General features: G+C 36.9%; 1 protein-coding gene across 2 annotated transcripts; it reads right to left on the bottom strand.

Annotated features, from left to right (window-relative positions):
• Nucleotides 1-859: 859 nt before the first annotated feature.
• Nucleotides 860-18,858, bottom strand: LOC140864140 (reticulon-like protein B16). 2 transcript variants are annotated; one of them, XM_073268085.1, is made up of 5 exons: nucleotides 18,469-18,858; nucleotides 17,610-17,790; nucleotides 17,379-17,520; nucleotides 5,259-5,328; nucleotides 860-1,214 (listed from the first exon to the last, which is right to left on the bottom strand). In XM_073268085.1, the coding sequence occupies exons 1-5, from the start codon at nucleotides 18,587-18,589 to the stop codon at nucleotides 1,048-1,050; spliced, it is 681 nt and encodes a 226-aa protein (XP_073124186.1). In that variant the 5' UTR covers nucleotides 18,590-18,858; the 3' UTR covers nucleotides 860-1,047. The 2 variants fall into 2 exon arrangements, 1 of the variants encoding a protein (XP_073124186.1); XR_012144126.1 differs by lacking the exons at nucleotides 5,259-5,328; nucleotides 17,379-17,520; nucleotides 17,610-17,790; nucleotides 18,469-18,858 and adding exons at nucleotides 1,909-2,055; nucleotides 2,669-5,252 and having other exon boundaries at nucleotides 1,078-1,214.
• Nucleotides 18,859-20,029: the final 1,171 nt, after the last annotated feature.

The following is a 20,029-nucleotide window of genomic DNA, read 5'->3' as shown; positions in this document are numbered from 1 at the left end:
GCTATGTTATGTCATGTCAATTATGTTATGATGATGTTCATGCTATGCTATGTTAAGACATGATATGAAATGTTTACGCTTTGAATTATGCTATGAGTTTTTGAAATAAATATATATATATGTATATATTTGATATGATCGATCGGCCTCCACTTGCTGAGTGTTTCCCAAAATACTCACCCCTTACTTTTCCTCCCAGATGGTACAGAAGAACAATTAGAGAAGAAAGAACAAAACATGCTTTGGAGATGGTGATGAAGATAATTTTTGAGCTTTTATTCTTATTTTTAAGTTGTAAGACGCTTCCGTATGTTTATTCTATTTTTAGGAATTTTGAGTTGTACAGAATATTTATTTTGGAATTTATTCATGAAATAGACTGATTTTAGTTAAATTCTGTACTAAGATCCTGGTTGTTTTCAAATTTTATTTGAAAGCAACGACGATGTTACCCGACTCCGGGTGCGGGGCGTGACAATTATTCGCTCGTGAACTTTATGAATCAGCTCAAAAAATATTTTATTTTTATTCGTAATTATCTAATTCGAATTGTTACTTGTATTCTTGTATTCGTAATTATCGAACTTGCATATTCAAACTTTTTAAAACTCAAACATATTCAAACTTTCGCAAATAAACAATAGTTCAAAGTTCAAACAATTTACAAATCGAATCTCGATAAATGAGAATCTGAGCTCAACTACACGAGCAAATGGTTGAAGCACACGTCGAGCTATTCTTTAAATGAAGCTAAATTAGCTCGAGTTTGTAGAATTTTATAAAGAAGCTTGCCCCTTCTACATTCATCCACACACATAATTGGCATGCCAAATGTTGGAGGCAAATTAACCCCAAACGGTGAAACAAATGCCTTGCTACAATTGCCATTAATTTTTTTTTACATGTACTCCTGATTTCGGTATGCATCAGAGCATTTTGCTTTTGTAATGAAAGCGTTGACAATCAATCATATGTATATCGACATTAAAAAATTTCTTAAAACACATGGAACCGTTTGGTATACGTTGGCCATGTGTTTAGCCAGACTCAAGGATCTTTGTCCTTGGACATAGTCCGCGGCAACCTGCTATGCAAATTTTCATCCACAATTTTGTAATGCTTAGAAAATTTACGATGAACCACGTCCGCGTATCGATCTACATGGTCTTGAAACATGTCATATAGAGCTGGAACTGTGACAGAAATAATGATCCCTGCAGCCAAAAGTGAAACATCAAAGTAGAAAATTGAAGTACACAGCATTTCGACTTCCCATGGGAAGTCTACTGAAACCAGTAGCAAAAATAATTTTTCGACAAAACTCATAACCAAGCTACCAGAAGAATAAGTTGGAAGGAGTTGAGAGCCGGGTCACCCAAGGGATTATATTTTACACTGCTGGGATTTTCATAACATGTGTATGAATGACTAAAAGGGCTTGAAAGGCGTAATGGGACATGCAAACTTCAAATCCGCGTGTAGACAATGGAAGTGTCACAAACGCAAGTGGCCTTTCAATTTTCTTCGAGGTAATAATTTACTCTATTTTCCTTTGTTAATTTAAATTAAGACAACTGGACATATCACATTTAACCATGCTCTTAACTCCACTATCAATTTTAAAGTAAAAACTAACTGATATATTGTTTCCTTGACTCCAAAAATTTGAATACTTGTTCAAATCTCAGCAATGACAGACGGGATTTAACGAATTGATCTTGTCTATGCTACACAGAATAACACTATTAGTTACATCAAAACATGTGTCTATCCTACATGAAATATAAGGGGGCCACCATTATTCAGTGGACTCTTTCAACCAACATAAAAAAACAACTATCTCAAACCCCCGTAGCATAACACATTACCAAAATTGAGAAAGCCCATGGAATGAGCTTCAGCCCACACCTTTGTAATTCTCTTCACAAACACGTCTTCCATCTCATTGCCCTTCCTCCCTCTTAACTGCAACCACGCTTCATCTCTTGGGTATCCATATCCACTAAAAATATAATCCAATTGAATCCCAATTGTGCATAGCAATTGCTCAAACCCCTGTAGCAATAGCTTTAAGTTTTATTTTTTTTATTTTAATTTTTGTAACTTGTAATTTTATTTTAATTTTCAATTAATAATTAAATTTCTTATTTTTATAATTTATTTAATTAAATAAAATATAATATTAAAATTAAAAATTATAAGTTTAAGTATTTAAGATAATTATTTTTTATTTTTTTAAAATTATTTGTTCAAAATATTTAATTATTTTTTAAAATTAATTTCAGTATAGAAATTATTAAGCATATAATTAATGTATTGATATTTTAATTGATGTGTTAATTAATATTTTGTTGAATAAATTAGTTGTGATAAATAAAATAATAGGAAATATTTGAGAATATTTGTTTTAGTGTAAAATTTAGAGTTAATAGATTGAAGATGAGTTTTATGTTTGGTGTAGAAATTATACTATTTGTGAAGTTAGTGTTCCATTAAAATAGTGTAATGTGATGAAGATGACCTTACAATATAATATAGATCATTGTCTTTGAAATTATAAATCAACCAATCTAATGAGTAAATCATATATTTCACTCCAACACAAAATCATTTCTTAAAAAAATATTAATAGAAGATTTTGAAATAAATATTTCTTTTTGATAGTAACCTTCTGAAAATTCCCTGCTATGTAAGAGATGACCGAATGCTCTATGTGTCCCATCAACAAGAGGTGAGAAGATAGCACTCTGTACTTTATCTTCATTAATAGTGTTCCTCTTTTTGATAGTAACCTTCTGAAAATTCCCTGCAACTTCAGTTGGGTCTACTAGACCTGCATCTTTACCAAATAAAAAGTGAGCTCCCGCAACTAATAACTCAGTTTCTATTTCACCAAGTTGGCCATTTGACTGGACAATTTTCAATGGGTCTCCCTCTAGCAAGTAAGCATCTGCTGGGAGTATAACTTCGAACGTTTTGCTAATTATGTCACCTAACACTAGAATAGATGCATCTTTTTCTCGCCACTTTGCATCCCTTGGGATCTTTGTGTTTGGAGCCATACATGCCAAAAGCACTGCTACTTCATCTCCTATGAAGATCTCCCGATATGAAACCTGACTTCCACCATAAATTAGAGCTATTGTCTCGATTAACGTAGCCTCCGCCACCAAAGGATTCCCCATGAAACTAATAAATATTAAGAACCTTGTTGCCCGGACTTTGGCGATGTTCCCATAACATCTGTGCTCAACAGCACAATTATCAGGCTTACCAGTGAAAATTACAACTCTTCTATAGTTCTTCATTATATCTGCTTGGAAGAATTCCTCAATCTTTGCCTCAAGTCTCTTTTGATTTCTCGCCACCTCAATCTGATTATAGGCAACTAAAAGACTCAGCTTATCCTCCAATATCTCAATCAACTTATTGATTTGCTTTTTGTCTCCAATTGTATCCTCTCCAGGATATTTTCCCTCACACTGATGCCACTGTCATTCCCGAAATTGGCCCGACATTAGAGTGGTTAACCCACTGCGTCGCACTGCTCTTCTACTGGGGATGAGAAATTTTGAATTTCTATAGTCTCCATCGTGCCTTCTACCATCCACGATATCACGCCACAAACTAAATACCCGTAAAACTTTTGTTGGGCTAAGGGCTCTTTTGTGTTTCCAATTGTCAATTTGGGCCTTATCAAATAATATCACATGTCCCGGTCTTCAGCCAGGGCCCATTCTTGGGCTGTCCAAATAACCAATCTCACAGTCGCAGTCTGTAGCCCCACAATCTGGCGTCCATCCTTCAACGCTGTGAAGCATTCCCATGGCGGCTTCGCCTTCTCTGGAACTTTTTTCCTACTCCCTAGGAATCCTTGGATCGCCGGTCCTTGCTCATGGATGCATGTATTTTGTTGGTGCCTGATCGGAGGGCTTGCAAATGGTCTCCCAGAAAATTTTAGCCATAAATTTCCATCCCCTCAAGTCTTTAGCATCAAACCCAGGTGAATCCACTCTTTTAACATCATTTTTCTTCTCCTTACTTCCATAATTTCAATCGTGTTCGCTGTTTTCTTCTTCGCTTGCATATCACTGGGTTTCCCAACAGCCAGTTTGCCGCCCCCAACTTGTTGCCTCCTATCCTGCTCCTCCGTCATTTTCCCCTTCAACTTAAAATCCATGGATTTGCCAGTGTCATGCGCCCATCCTCTTCTACTGTTCGAATCTTCTTCTGCTCCTTCCTTGCTTGATTCTTTCTCTTTTGATTTCTTCTCTGGTCGAGGTGTTTCATCATGTTGTTCGACGACTGATCCCCCTAATGCAATGTTTTTAACAGTTCGTAAGGTATCTCTTAAGTAGTTCATCCACAAAATTATCCCAATCCAATTCTGGAAATCTCGATTCGGTCCATCGGAACAAATGAACGGCCGACCCCTCCATGCACATGTATGCCAACTTTACTCTGCTGCCCGTGGGCGTGCCCTGCAACTCAAAATACTGCTCGATCTGCCCGAGCCACACCAGTGGATCACCTCCTTCGAACACCGGCAGCTCGATACGTTTCAAGGCATGGTGAATCTCCGGCAGCTCGAACTGTTCCCCTACCGAAGTCTCCTTGCTCACCGCCTTCTCTCTCAGGAGTTGCTCCATCAACTCTTTCAACCCCTTCAACTCTCCCACAGATTTCGTCAATGAGGTCACCTCCTCCGCACTTTCAACAGCTCTCCCACTAACTTCGATACCAACGCTACATCGCCCTGCACCTTGAACAACCCTTCCTAAAGGCCTATCACAGACCTCTCCAACGCTTCCACCTTCGCCTCTGCTTGAGTGTTGGCCATCGCTAACTGCTACGCTCCGATCCGGCAGGTCGGACCAGTTGTTAGGAACTAAATTTTCAATAGATTCAAAGTAAACAGAATTACAATAATCTGAGTTAAACACCCAGCCAAAGGATTGAATCCTTTACAAATTCCCTAGCTCAAAGCTAGTAACTCAACTAAACTGTAAAAACGTGAATCAATGTCTCCTAACAAACTCCTCTATTTAATACCTCTCTCCCAATCTAGATTCTTCCGAGATACATAGGCTTGGGCCTCTTCTAGCATATTTGGTCTAGGCCCAATATAAGGCCTAGACCTCTCTGAATTTGGACCTCATTCTTGGGCTTTCTCGGTCCAATACAAGTAAGACCATAACAATACCCTAGGCCATAACAAAACATTAAAGAGTTGAAAATCCAAGGATAGAACATCGTACCCATGTATGCGAGAGTGAAGAAAGATATCAGGCTACCAATGACAGACAAGAGCCACAAAGCGATCACAACCTGTAAGATTTGGAAAAACATCGTTTACTTAATCTATTTCTCTGAGGTATTGATCAAACTTCAGGGTTCATAAAGAAACAAATGTATCTGTGACGCCTAAATTTCAATCTACTATATCGCATGCATAAAATTAAATAAATATTATGATTACTATTTTTATGTTTATTTGATTTAAATTATTTAATTGATATACGAGTTAATAAAATGTTAATAATCTATTTAAATGATTTTATTGCACTAACTATTTAATTAATGTTTTTAATTGTTTAAGTTTACTTATTTAAAAGATTATATTATACAAATTATTTGTTTTAATGATTTTAAAGGTTTAATCTTACTTATTTAAATGATTTTTATTATTCAGTTTATTTATTTAAAATGACTTGAGTTTATCGGTTAGTTATTTAAATTATTCTAAATGTCTAGCTTATTTATTTAAATGTTTTTAATTGTCTAACTAGTTTTAAAGGTATTTATTCCGCTTGTGTATTTATTTAAATGACTTTTAAAAGTTCATCTAGTTATTTAAATTATTTTAATCGCTTCGTTTATTATTTAAATATTTTATTTATCGTCGTGACATCAAAATATTTAAGTATTGATTTTTAAAGAATTCTTAAGTTTTCGTTATTTCAAGATCGGCGAGCGCAGCTGAGGCGTGGGTTATAAATTATCTTTGAGATTTTGTAGTAAATTAGAGAAAGTTTATTAAATGACTATTTTAAAAATTTTCGAGTAGTCATATTTATTTTAAAGGAATTATGAAGTTTATTTAGTTATCTTCCAAAAAATTGTATTTTAAAATCCGTATAGAAATTATTTAATTTCTTCCAACTTGCAATCTCAAGGAAATTAATTTTTGTATTAATTGTAGTGAGTGAGGTGTAGTAGTTGTCATTAGCCTAAGTAGCAACTTTAGTAGTATTTCTTTTTTTTAAAATAACAACTACACCTACCCCCACATATACTTATACCTATATATACACTTTTAATTACACACTATTATCCAAACAAAAAGAAAAGAGAGTAAACCCATTTCCCAACCCCAGACGCCCACCCCTCTCACTTTCTCACCAAACCCGTCGGCAACACCACCCACCTCCGTGCAGCCGCCGCCGTGTGCCACCACAACGACCGGATTAGCAAGGCCAAGGTGTAGAGAGCCACCTCCTTCACGTTTCCAGCTCGTTTTGGCTTTTTTTTTCTTTAGCTCAAGGCAAGTATAAATAATGTTTTGGCCACCAATTGAATCTATTATGTTGTATGTGTTGTTCTTGCCTTGTATTTGTGAGTTTTGTAAGTTTTGGACTAGGGTTGGTGCAAATTTCGAATTTCCAGCAGGGGAATGCATGATTTTATGAAATTGTTGTGTTTTGGGAGTTGAATGAGTCATTTTATGATACTTGAAGGTTGATTGGTGTTAGAAAATTTTAAAGTCTTCATGTTGGATTGTTTATGCATTTTTTTTGAATGACTGCATTACATGGATTAAGGGCTGCCCTAGTTATGAGTTTGAGCTTGATTCTAGTGTGTTGTATTGGTGTTTTGATGTTTGTTGTAGATGGTTTAGGGGCTGGTCAATAGAGGAGTTGCAAGAGATACATTTTGTTTGTTGGTCGTTAGTGTTGTTGGGTTAGTTCGGGTCTTGGGAAGGGCTGGTCGAACCATGGGCAGTTCCGGGGACTTGGGTTGGTCCTAGTGAAGGTCCATGGTATGTGTGTAGGGGCTGGTCAAGGGTCGGTGGAGGTTAAGGGGTGCAAATGAGTGATTTGCTCTTGAATGTGTTGAGCAGATTTTTGGTGCCTATGTGCATTGTCTGTGGCTCCTAGGTTCAGGTGGACGGTTCTGGCCGCCTGGGTTAAGGGTTGGTCAAGTTAATGGCATTTTAGCGTCGAGTGGTCGGTGCAAAAATTTTAAGGGTTAAAAGGGTTGTCCAAGTGCTGAGGAGTAGGGGCTGGTCTAGTGAGCTTTTGGGGTTAAGGGCTGGTCACCAGGTTAGTACAGGGTGAATAGGAGATGTCGGTTCAAGCGGGAGCCCATTCGGTTAAGGATGGGCTAATCTAAGGGCCGTGAGGGCCGATCGCCCGTAACGAGTCTTAGGTGAGCTAAGTTTAAGAGTCAAATGAAGTTCATATGCTTAGGAGCAGCCACTTAACCATCTCGATTCATGGTCGAGATCATGTTTTTGTCATCTAAAAGTCCGGCATTTAAGTATGTCACTTTTTCAAAGGAGTCCATTTTTAGGACAAGTAAGTTTTACGCAAGACGAGTCAAGAAAAAATGTTTTGAATGAGGTGGGTTGGTTGTGACAATATCAAGGCAATGTGGGGCCAGGAGATGTCTCGTTTACTTACCAAACTCAGGGTAAGGAAGGGCCGGGAGACATCTTGGTTTCCTTACCAATCAGCAAGGAAGGAGAGGCCAGGAGAAATCTTGGTTTCCTTGTCATTCAGGGGCAATGTGGGGTGGGGAGAAATCTCGACTTTCTTGTCGGCATAGTACTGTAGCCATTGATCGATCAAACAAAAGAGGGTCATAATCAAAGATCTAAATTCACAGAAGAAAAGTTCAAAGTTAAAGCATAAGGAAGTTTAAGTTAAAAGGTTTGAGTACAGTTAAAGTTTCAAGCGTGAGTTGAGTTAAGGTGTATGAGTTGAGTTTAGAATGGAGTGAGTCTTATGCATGTGTTTTCTATAAGTTCCAAGTTTTATCTTCTTTTAATTCAAGCATTTTTCCGAGGAAAGCTTCAAGGTATTTTAAGTACTAATATTTTAAGTATCGTGCATTTATTTTGAATCATTCGCTACTTAATGGTTTATACTTGTTGAGTCTTTAGGCTCACTACATTTGCTTGGTGTAGGTTATAATTTTGATGAGATCGAAGTGCATGACTCTTGAGTGGAATGCGATGCGGGCTTGGCACAATCCTCCGACCTATGCTAGTCTTCCGCACAATGTTATTTTTTTGTAAAATTGGATGTCATGAGCGTACTTAGAAAATTATAGAAATTGTTTAGTTTGTTATTTAATATTTTTTATTTTATGATTAAATTGGAAGTTTTAAAATTTGTAGATGTTGATTTTTATTTCCATTTGTTGGTACATTAAGTGTTTGACTGTTTGGCTTTTGAATTCGCAAACTTTGAACTCTTTCCATTTTAAATTCTCGCTCGTTTTCTTGTTTAATTATTTGCCTCGTTTAGTTTAGTCTTTTGTGTGTTGGTTGTGACAGGTGATTTGTAAATGTTTTCAATAGGTCATGCCGAAATTTTTCTGAAAATTCCGCATTATTTTAATATCTTTTAAATATTAGAGGTTAAGTGAGGATCGTTTTAATTGGTATCAGAGCATGGTCTTGGTTTGGGTTTATGCCTACTGCCGGTTGCAAGAAGCTCGAGAAGTCCCGCCTCAAAGTCTGTAAGTTTTAATGAATTTTATATGTTAGTCATATTTGAATTACTACTTTAAATGTTTTGATGTCATCCATTTAAAAATATTTTCAAAGTTAGTTTAGAGGTTGAGATAAACATGCGGTTAGATTAAGCAAACTGTTGTACCATTTTTGGATTCTTTCATTTGCTGTCAAGTTGCTTCTGAATTGGGTTATATTTTGAGTCGGTAGTGTGGCTAGGACTTGACATTAGTATTTAAGATGCATGTTGTTACGACCACAAATTAAGAACTCAATTTATATTGCAAAAGGAATAGGAATATTTTTCCAAAGCAAGCTCTGTAAACCCTAGCAAAATGCTAGTATCCCCTAGCTCAAGCTAGTTACAAAACAAGAGCAATAACTGAATGACCAAAATAACTCTCTCCTCGTGCCTTTATCTATTCTCTTCTTTCTCGACTCTTCTAAGACATCTAGGCCCACCATCTAGACACTTCTAAGACATCCTGGGCTATTTGGATCTAGGCCCACTAATAACTAATAACAGGTCCATAACAATACCGCCGTCTTCGAAATCAGCCTTGTCCTCAAGGCTGAGTCTTGAAACCTGATCTTCTACGAATCTTGCTTCCCTCCAGCCAACATCAAAGACAATAACCTCAAAACCAAGATTGAAGGACTCATTGTAAAATTCCTGCAACTTTGAGTAAAAATTACGAAGCTTGTTCTTCCAAAGACGTGCTTTGACGACAATAAAGCTGCTAGAGAAATCCCTCAACTTCATGGTTCCTGCTATATTGGCACGAAACTTCATAGTCAGGGGGTGATTAATCCCCCCCACCGAGTAGAAGGGTAGCTCAATGGTGTTATACTCGGGGTTGTTTTCAAAAATCGCACCCTGCAGTGGCTCGATTTCTGCCTCCCCCAATTTCTCGAACACCTCTCGCTCTTCTGGAGTATCCTCATCTTCAGCAAAATAAATTACCCGCATTGATTTGGACGCACATCTGTGCAAGGGGTGGAAGGGCTCGCCACACTTGAAACAGAGCCCCTTCTCCTTGCGGTTCAAATATTCCTGGTGGGAAAAGATGCGCCCCTCTTTATTCGCTGGAATACTCGGCCGGGCGTGTAGCCCTTTCTCTTGCGTCGTGTTCAGACGGGAATGGATCGGAGAAGTCAAAGAGTTTGTGTTCCTTAGAGACTGATCGGTCGATGTAACTCCGCGATCAGGGTTTGGGCTCCATAAATTTGGTTTGGGCCTGTCCTCTGAAAAATGGGCCCGTCCCAGCCAATTTCTCCCATAACCATTACGAGAATCAGTTTTCTGGCCCAATTGAAAAGGGTTCATTCTTCCAGCAGTCACCTCGCCCCACAACTCTTCCTCTGCCCATCTCGCCAAATCCATCGCCCGAGGTACTGTGCGAGGATCATGGATTCCAATCTTCCGCCGCACTTCTTCCCGCAACCCACTCAGAAAATACCCCAGCCCTTGCTCCTCAGGAAGGTTACCAATTTGAGCCAAGAGAACCTCAAATTGTTCGACGTAGGATGTCACCGACTGATCCCCCTGATGCAATGATGCTAACAGTTCGTAAGGGCTAGCCGCTCGTTTGCCACCGTATATCTTAAGTAATTCATCCACAAAATTATCCCAATCCAATTCTGGAAATCTCGATCGGGTCCATCGGAATCAATGGACGGCCGACCCCTCCATGCACATGTATGCCAACTTTACTCTGCTGCCCGTGGGCATGCCCTGCAACTCAAAATACTGCTCGATATTCCCGAGCCACACCAGTGGATCACCTCCTTCAAACGCCGGCAGCTCGATACGTTTCAAGGCATGGTGAAGCTCCGGCACTCGCTCATGCATATGGACACCATGAACTCCCCCAGATTTCCCGGACCCATGGTCCTCAGAATGTGTTACGAACTGTTCCCCTCCCGAAGACTCCTTGCTCACCGTCTTCTCTCTCAAGAGTTGCTCCATCAACTCTTTCAACCCCATCAACTCTCCCACAGATTTCGTCAATGAGGTAACCTCCTCCCGCACTTTCAACAGTTCTCCCACTGACTTCGATACCAACGCTACATCACCCTGTACCTTGAACAACCCTTCCTGCAGACCCATCACCGACCTCTCCAGCGCTTCCACCTTCGCCTCTGCACGAGTGCTGGCCATCGATAACTGCTACGCTCCGATCCGGCAGGTCGGACCAATTGTTACGACCACAAATTAAGAACTCAATTTATATTGCAAAAGGAATAGGAATATTTTCCCAGAGCAAGCTCTGTAAACCCTAGCAAAATGCTAGTATCCCCTAGCTCAAGCTAGTTACAAAACAAGAGCAATAACTGAATGACCAAAATAACTCTCTCCTCGTGCCTTTATCTATTCTCTTCTTTCTCGACTCTTCTAAGACATCTAGGCCCACCATCTAGACACTTCTAAGGCATCTTGGGCTATTAGGATCTAGGCCCACTAATAACTAATAACAGGTCCGACCAATTGTTACGACCACAAATTAAGAACTCAATTTATATTGCAAAAGGAATAGGAATATTTTCCCGGAGCAAGCTCTGTAAACCCTAGCAAAATGCTAGTATCCCCTAGCTCAAGCTAGTTACAAAACAAGAGCAATAACTGAATGACCAAAATAACTCTCTCCTCGTGCCTTTATCTATTTTCTTCTTTCTCGACTCTTCTAAGACATCTAGGCCCACCATCTAGACACTTCTAAGACATCTTGGGCTATTTGGATCTAGGCCCACTAATAACAGCCCACTAATAACTAATAACAGGTCCATAACACATGCTAGTGTGATAGGTATGACTTAAGAAGTTGGGTTCTTGCCATGGACAGTATACGATATTGTCAATTGGTTCTGCTAGGCTGCTGTCACTAAGAAACTGTTGTTGTCAAATCCTTGGGTTATCGTGGAATTTCCTAGTAGCTGTCAAACGTTCAAGTTTTGGTTCTTTAAGTTACTACTACATGTAGATGGATGTAATTAGCCTAGTTGCAGTAAGTTGTTGGAAGTTGAGGTACCAGCTGTATAAGTTTCTGTCTTTGTCGAGTTTAAGATCTGAAATTTGATTCTTTGGTATGAGTCAGAGTTTGGGACTCGCAGAAGAGTTTTGATAGAGGGTCGAACATAAGAATTTTTGGAAGAGAGTTTAAATGATTTTAGAAGCTTGATTGAGGATTTGTAGAACTTTTGCGACCAACAACTTCCTTTGAAATTTATCGTTTCTAAAATGATGTTTGAAATTATTTGTTTGCATGCAAAAATATTTTTAAGGCATGCGCCAACTTGTGGAAAAAAATTTAAGAAAATGTTTTGGCAACGAAAATATAATTTTCGAAAGCACGGATTTTTATAGCTTTTGTGCATAAATTATTTATTTAAAACTTTTAAACATATCTTTCATTGATTTGTGGCGGAGTTTGACTATGACTAATGATGTAGAAAAATTTTAAACTGCACTTCATGAAAAATTTTGAGAAATTTCTTTTATTGAAGCTATGTTATTTAGGAAAATTGAGTGTTTGGTTGCTAAGTATTTAGGTAACTTGTGTAGAGATGTCAATTCGGGTTGAGCTCGTCGGCCAACCCGCCCCGCCATTAAAAAATGGCGGGTTGGGTTGAAGAATTGGCAGCCGTTTAGGGCCAGCCCGTTTAGGCCGCGGGGCAGGGCGGGATGGGCCGGTCAGCCAATTTTATTTATTTTTAAAATTTTTTAAAATTAATATTATAATTAATATTTTAAATATTTTATGTATGATTAATAAGTTTTGAATAATTTATATTGTTTGAAATGTTTTATATATGATTATAAGTTCTAAATGACTTATATAATTTATGTTTAATTGATTAATTTTAAAAATTTATATTATTTATAATGATTTATTTATTTTGAATGAGTTTTTAAATATGTATATAATTTATAATTGTTTATGTATGATTTTTTAATTTATTTTTATGTTTTTAAATTTTTTTTGAAATTTTTTATTTTTTGGCGGGTTGGCCCGTCCAACCCACAACCCATGGCGGGTTGGGCTGGGCGGTGATATTCCAAACCCGCCATCAATTCGGGCCGGGCCGCCCTGCTTGATGACAAGCCGAGGCGGGCCTGCCCGAATTGACATATCTAAACTTGAGAACTTTTCAAGAGCTCAAGTTCTATATTATATGTGTTAAGCTTAATCGCTAAATGGACATTAAGCATAGTCTTGTTGTGAGGAAGCTTTTAATTATGTTTGGGATCGACATAAATTATTTATTGGATTTACATACTCTTATTTCTTGAAGTTGTCACGTAGGATTTAAAGTTATCGAATTAAGGAAAGTACCAGACATTGTAGGAATTTATGTGGAGAATTTAAACTCTTAAAGTCACACAGGAACAATGATTTAAAACATATTTTAGGCTACAATCACTTGAGAACAAATAAGAACTGTGGATTTATAGGGCAGTATGAGTTAGTCAGATCTTTGGTAGTATAGATGCCAACAAGCATCAGAGTGCGCAGCGAAAGTTAATTATAGCAAACTCTTGTGGAGGCAAAGTTAGAAAATTTAGTTTTGACTTGGTTGTTTGTATCTGGACCTAGTAAGTAAGTTTTAAATTTCGAGGACGAAATTCCATTTAAGGAGGAATTGAATTGTAACGCCTAAAATTCAATCTACTATATCGCATGAATAAAATTAAATAAATATTATTATTATTATTATTATTATTATTATTATTATTATTATTATTATTATTATTATTTGATTTAAATTATTTAATTGATATACGAGTTAATAAAATGTTAATCATATATTTAAATGATTTTATTGTACTAACTATTTAATTAATATTTTTAATTATTTAAGTTTACTTATTTAAATGATTATATTATACAACTTATTTGTTTTAATGATTTTAAATGTTTAAAATTGCTTATTTAAATGATTTTTATTGCCTAGTTTATTTTTTTAAAATGACTTCAGTTTATCGGTTAGTTATTTAAATTATTCTAAATTTCTAGCTTATTTATTTAAATGTTTTTAATTGTCCAACTGGTTTTAAAAAATTTTATTCCGCTTGTGTATTTATTTAAATTACTTTTAAATGTTCATCTAGTTTATTTAAATTGTTTTAATCTCTCCACTTATTATTTAAATATTTTATTTATCGTCGTGACATCAAAATATTTAGGTATTGATTTTTAAAGAATTCTGGAGTTTTCGTTATTTCAAGGCGCAGCGGATGCGTGGGTTATAAATTATCTTTGAAATTTTGTAGTAAATTAGAGAAAGTTTATTAAATGACTATTTTAAAGATTTTTGAGTAGTAATATTTATTTTAAAATAATTATGAAGTTTATTTAGTTATCTTCCAAAAATTTGTATTTTAAAAATCCGTATAGAAATTATTTAATTTCTTCCAACTTGCAACCTCAAGGAAATTAATTTTTTTATTAATCGTAGTGTGTGAGGTGTAGTGCTTGTCAATAGCCTAAATAGCAACTTTAGTAGTATTTTTTTTAAATAACAACTACACCAACCCCCGCATATACTTACACCTATATACACATTTTTACTTGCACACACTATTATCCAAACAAAAAGAAAAGAGAGTGAACCCATTTCCCACCCCTAGCCGCCCCACCCCTCTCACTTTCTCCCCAAACCCGTTGGCAACACCACCCACCGCCGTGCAGCCGCCGTCGCGAGCCGCCACAACGACCGGATTAGCTAGGCCAAGGTGTAGAGAGCACCTCCTTCACGTGTCCAGCATATTTTTGCTTCTTTTTCTTTAGCTCAAAGCAAGTATAAATCATTTTTTGGCCAACAAGTGAATCTATTATGTTGTATGTGTTGTTCTTGCCTTGTATTTGTGAGTTTTGTAAGTTTTGGACTAGAGTTAGTGCAAATTTCGAATTTCCAGCAGGGGATGTACGATTTTATGAAATTGTTGTGTGTTTTGGGTGTTGAAATGAGTCATTTTATGATCCTTAAAGGTTGCTTGGTGTTGGAAAATTTTAAAGTCTTCATGTTGGATTGTTTATGCATTTTTTTGAATGATTGCATTACATGGATTAAGGGCTGCCTTAGTTACGAGTTTGAGCTTGATTCTACTGTGTTTTATTGGTGTTTTGATGTTGGTTGTAGTTGGTTTAGGGGCTGGTCAATAGAGGAGTTGCAAGAGATATGTTTTGTTTGTTGGTCGTTAGTGTTGTTGTGTTAGTTTGGGTCTTGGAAAGGGCTGGTCGAACCATAGGCTGTTCCGGGGGCTTGGGCTGGTCCTAGAGAAGGTCCATGGTGTGTGTGTAGGGGCTGGTCGAGGGTCGGTGGAGGTTAAGGGGTGCAAATTGGTGATTTGCTCTTGAATGTGTTGAGCACATTTTTGGTGCCTATGTGCTCTGTGGCTCCTCGGTTCAGGTGGTTGGTTCTGGCCGCCTGGGCTGGCTGTGGGCTGGTCCCAGGTCGAGCCTAGGATGTAAAGTTTGTGTCGGTGCGAGTTGGAGTCGTTTCGGTTAAGAGTTGGTCAAATTAAGGGCATTTTAGCTTCGAGTGGTCGGTGAAGAAATTTTACGGGTTAAAGGGGGCTGTCCAAGTGCTAAGGAGTAGGGGCTGGTCTAGTGAGTTTTTGGGGTTAAGGGCTGGTCACTGGGTTATTACAGAGTGTGTAGGAGATGTCGGTTCAAGCGGGAGCCCATTCAGTTAAGGATGGGCTAGTCTAAGGGTTGTGCGAGTCGTTCGCCCGTAACGAGTCTTAGGTGAGCTAAGTTTAAGAGTCGAGTGAAGTTCGTATGCTTAGGAGCAGCCACTTAACCATCTTGTTTCATGGTCGAGATCATGTTTTTGTCATCTAAAAGTTCGAAATTTAAGTTTGTCACTTTTTCAAAGGAGTCCATTTTTAAGATAAGTATTACGCAAGACGAGTCAAGAAAAAATATTTTGAATGAGGTGAGTTGATTGTGACAATATCTGGACAATGTGGGGCCGGGAGATGTCTCGGTTACTTGCCAAACTCAGGGTAGGGAGGGGCCGGGACACATCTTGGTTTTCCTACCAATGTAAGGAGGGGCCGGGAGACATCTTGGTTTTCTTACCAATCACTAATCAGCAGGGCAAGTGAGGGTCGTTTCAATATCTGTGTTCTGTAAAGCAGTCTTGATTTATGACAATCAGTATCAGGTCCAAAGAAAATACTAGCCAACCCTAGAAAGAAAATTCATATGACTGTTAAATCTAAACACTATTAATGGCCTCTCTATTATAATTAGAGAAAATTGACTAGGGAACCAAAACAACTCAGAGCTAACCTACAATCAGAACTAAGTCATTTGTACTCATATATGGCATCAAGTCTGAAGAGATGGAATTTGGCGGAAATAGTGGCTAAGAATTCAGAGATTTTCCAAAACTGGCAAAATGATCAGAGGCCGGAGGAGTGTTTTTAAAGGGGATAAATGTTGATCAATCCATCCTCTACAGCAGTGTTTTCAGAACCGGACCAAACCGGTCGGAGGTCGCCGGTCCGGTTCTCCCCCAAGAACCGGAAAACCGGTCCAACTGGTCAGAATCGATCAAGAACCGGCTGGACCAATCAATAGCCGAAAAATCGGTTCAACCGGTTGAACCTGTTTTTCGATTTTTTTTAATTTTTTTTTGAAAATTTAAATTTTTTTATTCTTTAAACTTTAAATTTAATATTTTTTATGTATCTATACTATTATATAAAGATTGAGTCCCATTTAAAAACTGTTTTTGTCTGTTTGATGACACCAATGTAAATTTACAATTTCAACCCTCAAACATCAACTATACTTCATATAGAGTATTGGGCAAAATGGTAAAAATCACAAGTTATATTTCTCACACCATTATAAAAAAAACCACTCACTATCTATGTCATGCTAAAATTAAAAATCCATTTCAATTATTTCACTATACTTTTCTCTAATATCAATATATTATTTGCAAATTATTAAAATTCATATTTACTATAATTTCAACTAGACATTAATTACGTGTTGCTAGTATACATTATTATTTGGAATTTGTACTTTATTAAAAAATTATTTTAATAATTATTGGTTTTTTTAAAATTAAACAATTCATTATTTAAATAATTTATAACTATAATTGATATTTTGAATATATTTACATATTGGTTTAGCTTTCAAACTATGACAAATATATATTTTTTGTTTATTTATATATATTTTTTGTTTTTAAAATTCAAAATATATTATTTATTATATTATATTATATAAACGATTTTCCGGTTGAACCGTCCGGTTAAAACGGTCCGACCGGTTGGATCGTTTTTTCTAGGTAGACCGGTTCGATCACCGGTCCGGACCGTCCGGTTATGAAAGCACTGCTCTACAATTTCACGGAAAAAAAATGAATAAGAGTTATTGTTAGAATCCAGACATTTCCCGAAAAGAAATGTCTGGAAGTCACAAATTTAGCCCCTTTGCTTCTGTCTTCGCCATCACTGTTTTATGAATGAATTGGCAGTGAACATCATTTTTTATCAACTAAAGGAAAAGAAGTCCTAAAGTGTCGGTCGGCGGTCCTGGAAAGTGTTTTCACCCCGTTCGTAGAGTAGAATTTTGCACTGTTTTCAATCTTTATAAAATTAGTTACAACTAACCTTGAAGAAAAGTCTGAAATCCTTGCCTAGAGTTATGTCATGAGCCATAAGCAGCATATAATTGGTTTTTACACGAAATGAAGCTGCAGCATTATTGACCATTTCTTCGGATAAGACTAATTCTGGTAGTGTCTGGAGTGGTCTGCTCAAAAAAAGGTTTTGTGTGATTCCTATGTGAAAAAATGCAAACGTGGTTTTATAACATTATACATGCAGAGAGAAGCATCATACTTGTTTCTGAATACCGCATAATTTGCCTGAAGAAACATCAGGAGAATTAAAATCAGCAAGACGTCAGAACAAAGTGATAAGAATGATATCCCTGAGCGCTCAATTAGTAGCCAGGCAATAGTAGCAATAACTACTACACCAAATGAAACATGTCGCCTTCTCCACAGCAAAACATCAGCAGCTAAAGCCAGAGTGAAAAAATGGGTGAGATAAACGGATGGGTGAAGAAGCAGAAGCCAACGTAAACAAAGTTTGCAGCCACAGAAGTATGACAAAAATATTGCAAGCTTCTGCACTAAATCAGTTAAAGAAAATGGATACTATGGATGGAGGGCTAGAATGTTTGATTCCACGAAGCACAATACCTATTTGTAGTCAATATCCATCATAGTCACATAGTGCACCATAGCAGCATCTCTATTGTGTCAAGAATATATACTTCGAGAATCAACATCCCTAACATTCTACAAAATATTGAAGTACACAGCTACTAGAAACAGAAAACTAAATCCCTAAAATGAAAAATTGTTCAACCACCCACAAAATCTAGTAAACAAAAGGAGCACAGTACAGACATCACTTAGTTTCTTCTTTCAAGTACCATTCAATTTCACTAATTTAGCAAAAACCCATTCAAGCGACCACTATTTCTAATCCCACTTCTCGATAATATTTTTTGATTAAACGCCTCTACAACAGTTGAATTTCCATAATTTCCGGATGTTTATCAACAACTGGAAACATACCAAGAGATAAATTAGCATCGAACAAATTGTCGATTTTCCGAACCAGCTAGTATAAAAACAACCAAACAAGCAGTCAAGCGAGAAATCAACACAAATTAATTTATCGTAGTCACCTTTGCCACCACCCATCATTTGATGAACAGTCGCCTGGCGACCGAACAAATTGTAGGATGAGATCGTCCCTTCTCCGTTTGGCTCCGCAGCACATAAATCCTCCGTATTTGAATTTTCCATTCTGAGAAAATCGAAAAGCCAAAGCCAAAACAGAAGGAACGAAAATTTATCTGTAAAAGATGGAAAAATCAACGCAAAATGGATCTCTCGGTTGAATCAATCGAAGAGTGAAGAGTTTGGTTGAGGCTAAGTTGTGCTTTTGAGTTTTGACTGGATTGTTGGGAAGATTCCATATGATGTCGTATTGGGGGCGGGGCAGGGCAGTGGTGCTGGTTTTCTTTGTGGCATCAGAAACGACCACTCTCTCGTTCTTCGATCGAGTAGGTAGAAAAATATTTGATTCATTTTAGAATGGGATAATAATTTCCAAGTTGACCCCTTGTTTTAGTCTCTGTTCACGATTTGAATTTTTTTTTTTTTGACGGTGATATTTTATTTTTTGATTGATCTAATTTGATTATTATGTTTTCGTTATTTAATTCTTTCTACTTGACCCGTTAAATTATTTAATTCTCACCTACTAAACCGGTCAAACCTATCTTAATTGATTTAAGTCTTCACCCACCGTAAATTCAATTCATTAATATTAATTGTATGAAAAATAATTTTTTGAAATAATGCACTGCCTTTTCATCGCAATTTAGAATAGATGGGAAGAAAGCTTAGTTATCACTTATCAATAAATTTTGAAAATTAAATTATGCACAGAGTCATAATTTGTATTTTAATTTTACACAAATTTAACCGAGTAGCTTCATTCCTTTTGCCTTTATGCGGAGGTTTTCATGACCAAATAATTAAGAGTAAAAATTAATTTGGTATATGAATTATTGGATAAATGTCAAATTGATACACGAACTTTTGTTAATGGCTTAATTGGTACATGTTCATAATATTATGAAGAAGAAAATGGTATAATAGTCTTGATAATATGTTGGGATCGGTTCAGAGGGTAGAGGGGGGGTGAATACACTCTGAAACTTTTCTTCTTCTTCTTTAAAATGATCAAGTGAGGTTTAGTTCACTTAATCAGTTTTCTCAACTTCTAAAACGTTTTGAACAACTTAAATAGTGCGGAAATAGTTCAGAGGTTTTAGTGATGCAAAGTTTATAATGCAGTGTATGAGCAGGATGTAAGATAAATGGCAGTAAATGCTAAAGCACGATTTTATGGAAGTTCGAAGGCTTAATCCTTCTACGTCTCCCCTTCTTCCACTTAGGAAGGAATTCACTAGAAGACTTTGGTTATTACAACGTCTTGTAATACACCCACTTCAGACTTAGGACTTATCCAATGCCTAATCCGAAACTCCTAGATTTACACAGATAAGATTCTCAGTTCTTATCAGACTGGTGGAAGCTTTCAGAGCAGCTTCAAGTCTCTTCAACACTGAGTATAGTTGAGTTGAGCTTCTCAGACTGCAGAGCGGTCGAGAGGCTTGAAAACCCTAGGATGATCCTTGACGATCAGATATGTGAACTGTAGGCGAGGGTTTATTT

The sequence above is a fragment of the Henckelia pumila genome, chromosome 4, assembly GCF_033568475.1.
Source record: "Henckelia pumila isolate YLH828 chromosome 4, ASM3356847v2, whole genome shotgun sequence".
Classification (NCBI taxonomy): domain Eukaryota; kingdom Viridiplantae; phylum Streptophyta; class Magnoliopsida; order Lamiales; family Gesneriaceae; genus Henckelia; species Henckelia pumila.
Note: the sequence above shows the minus strand (reverse complement) of the source record. Positions and strands in the feature narration are given on the sequence as shown.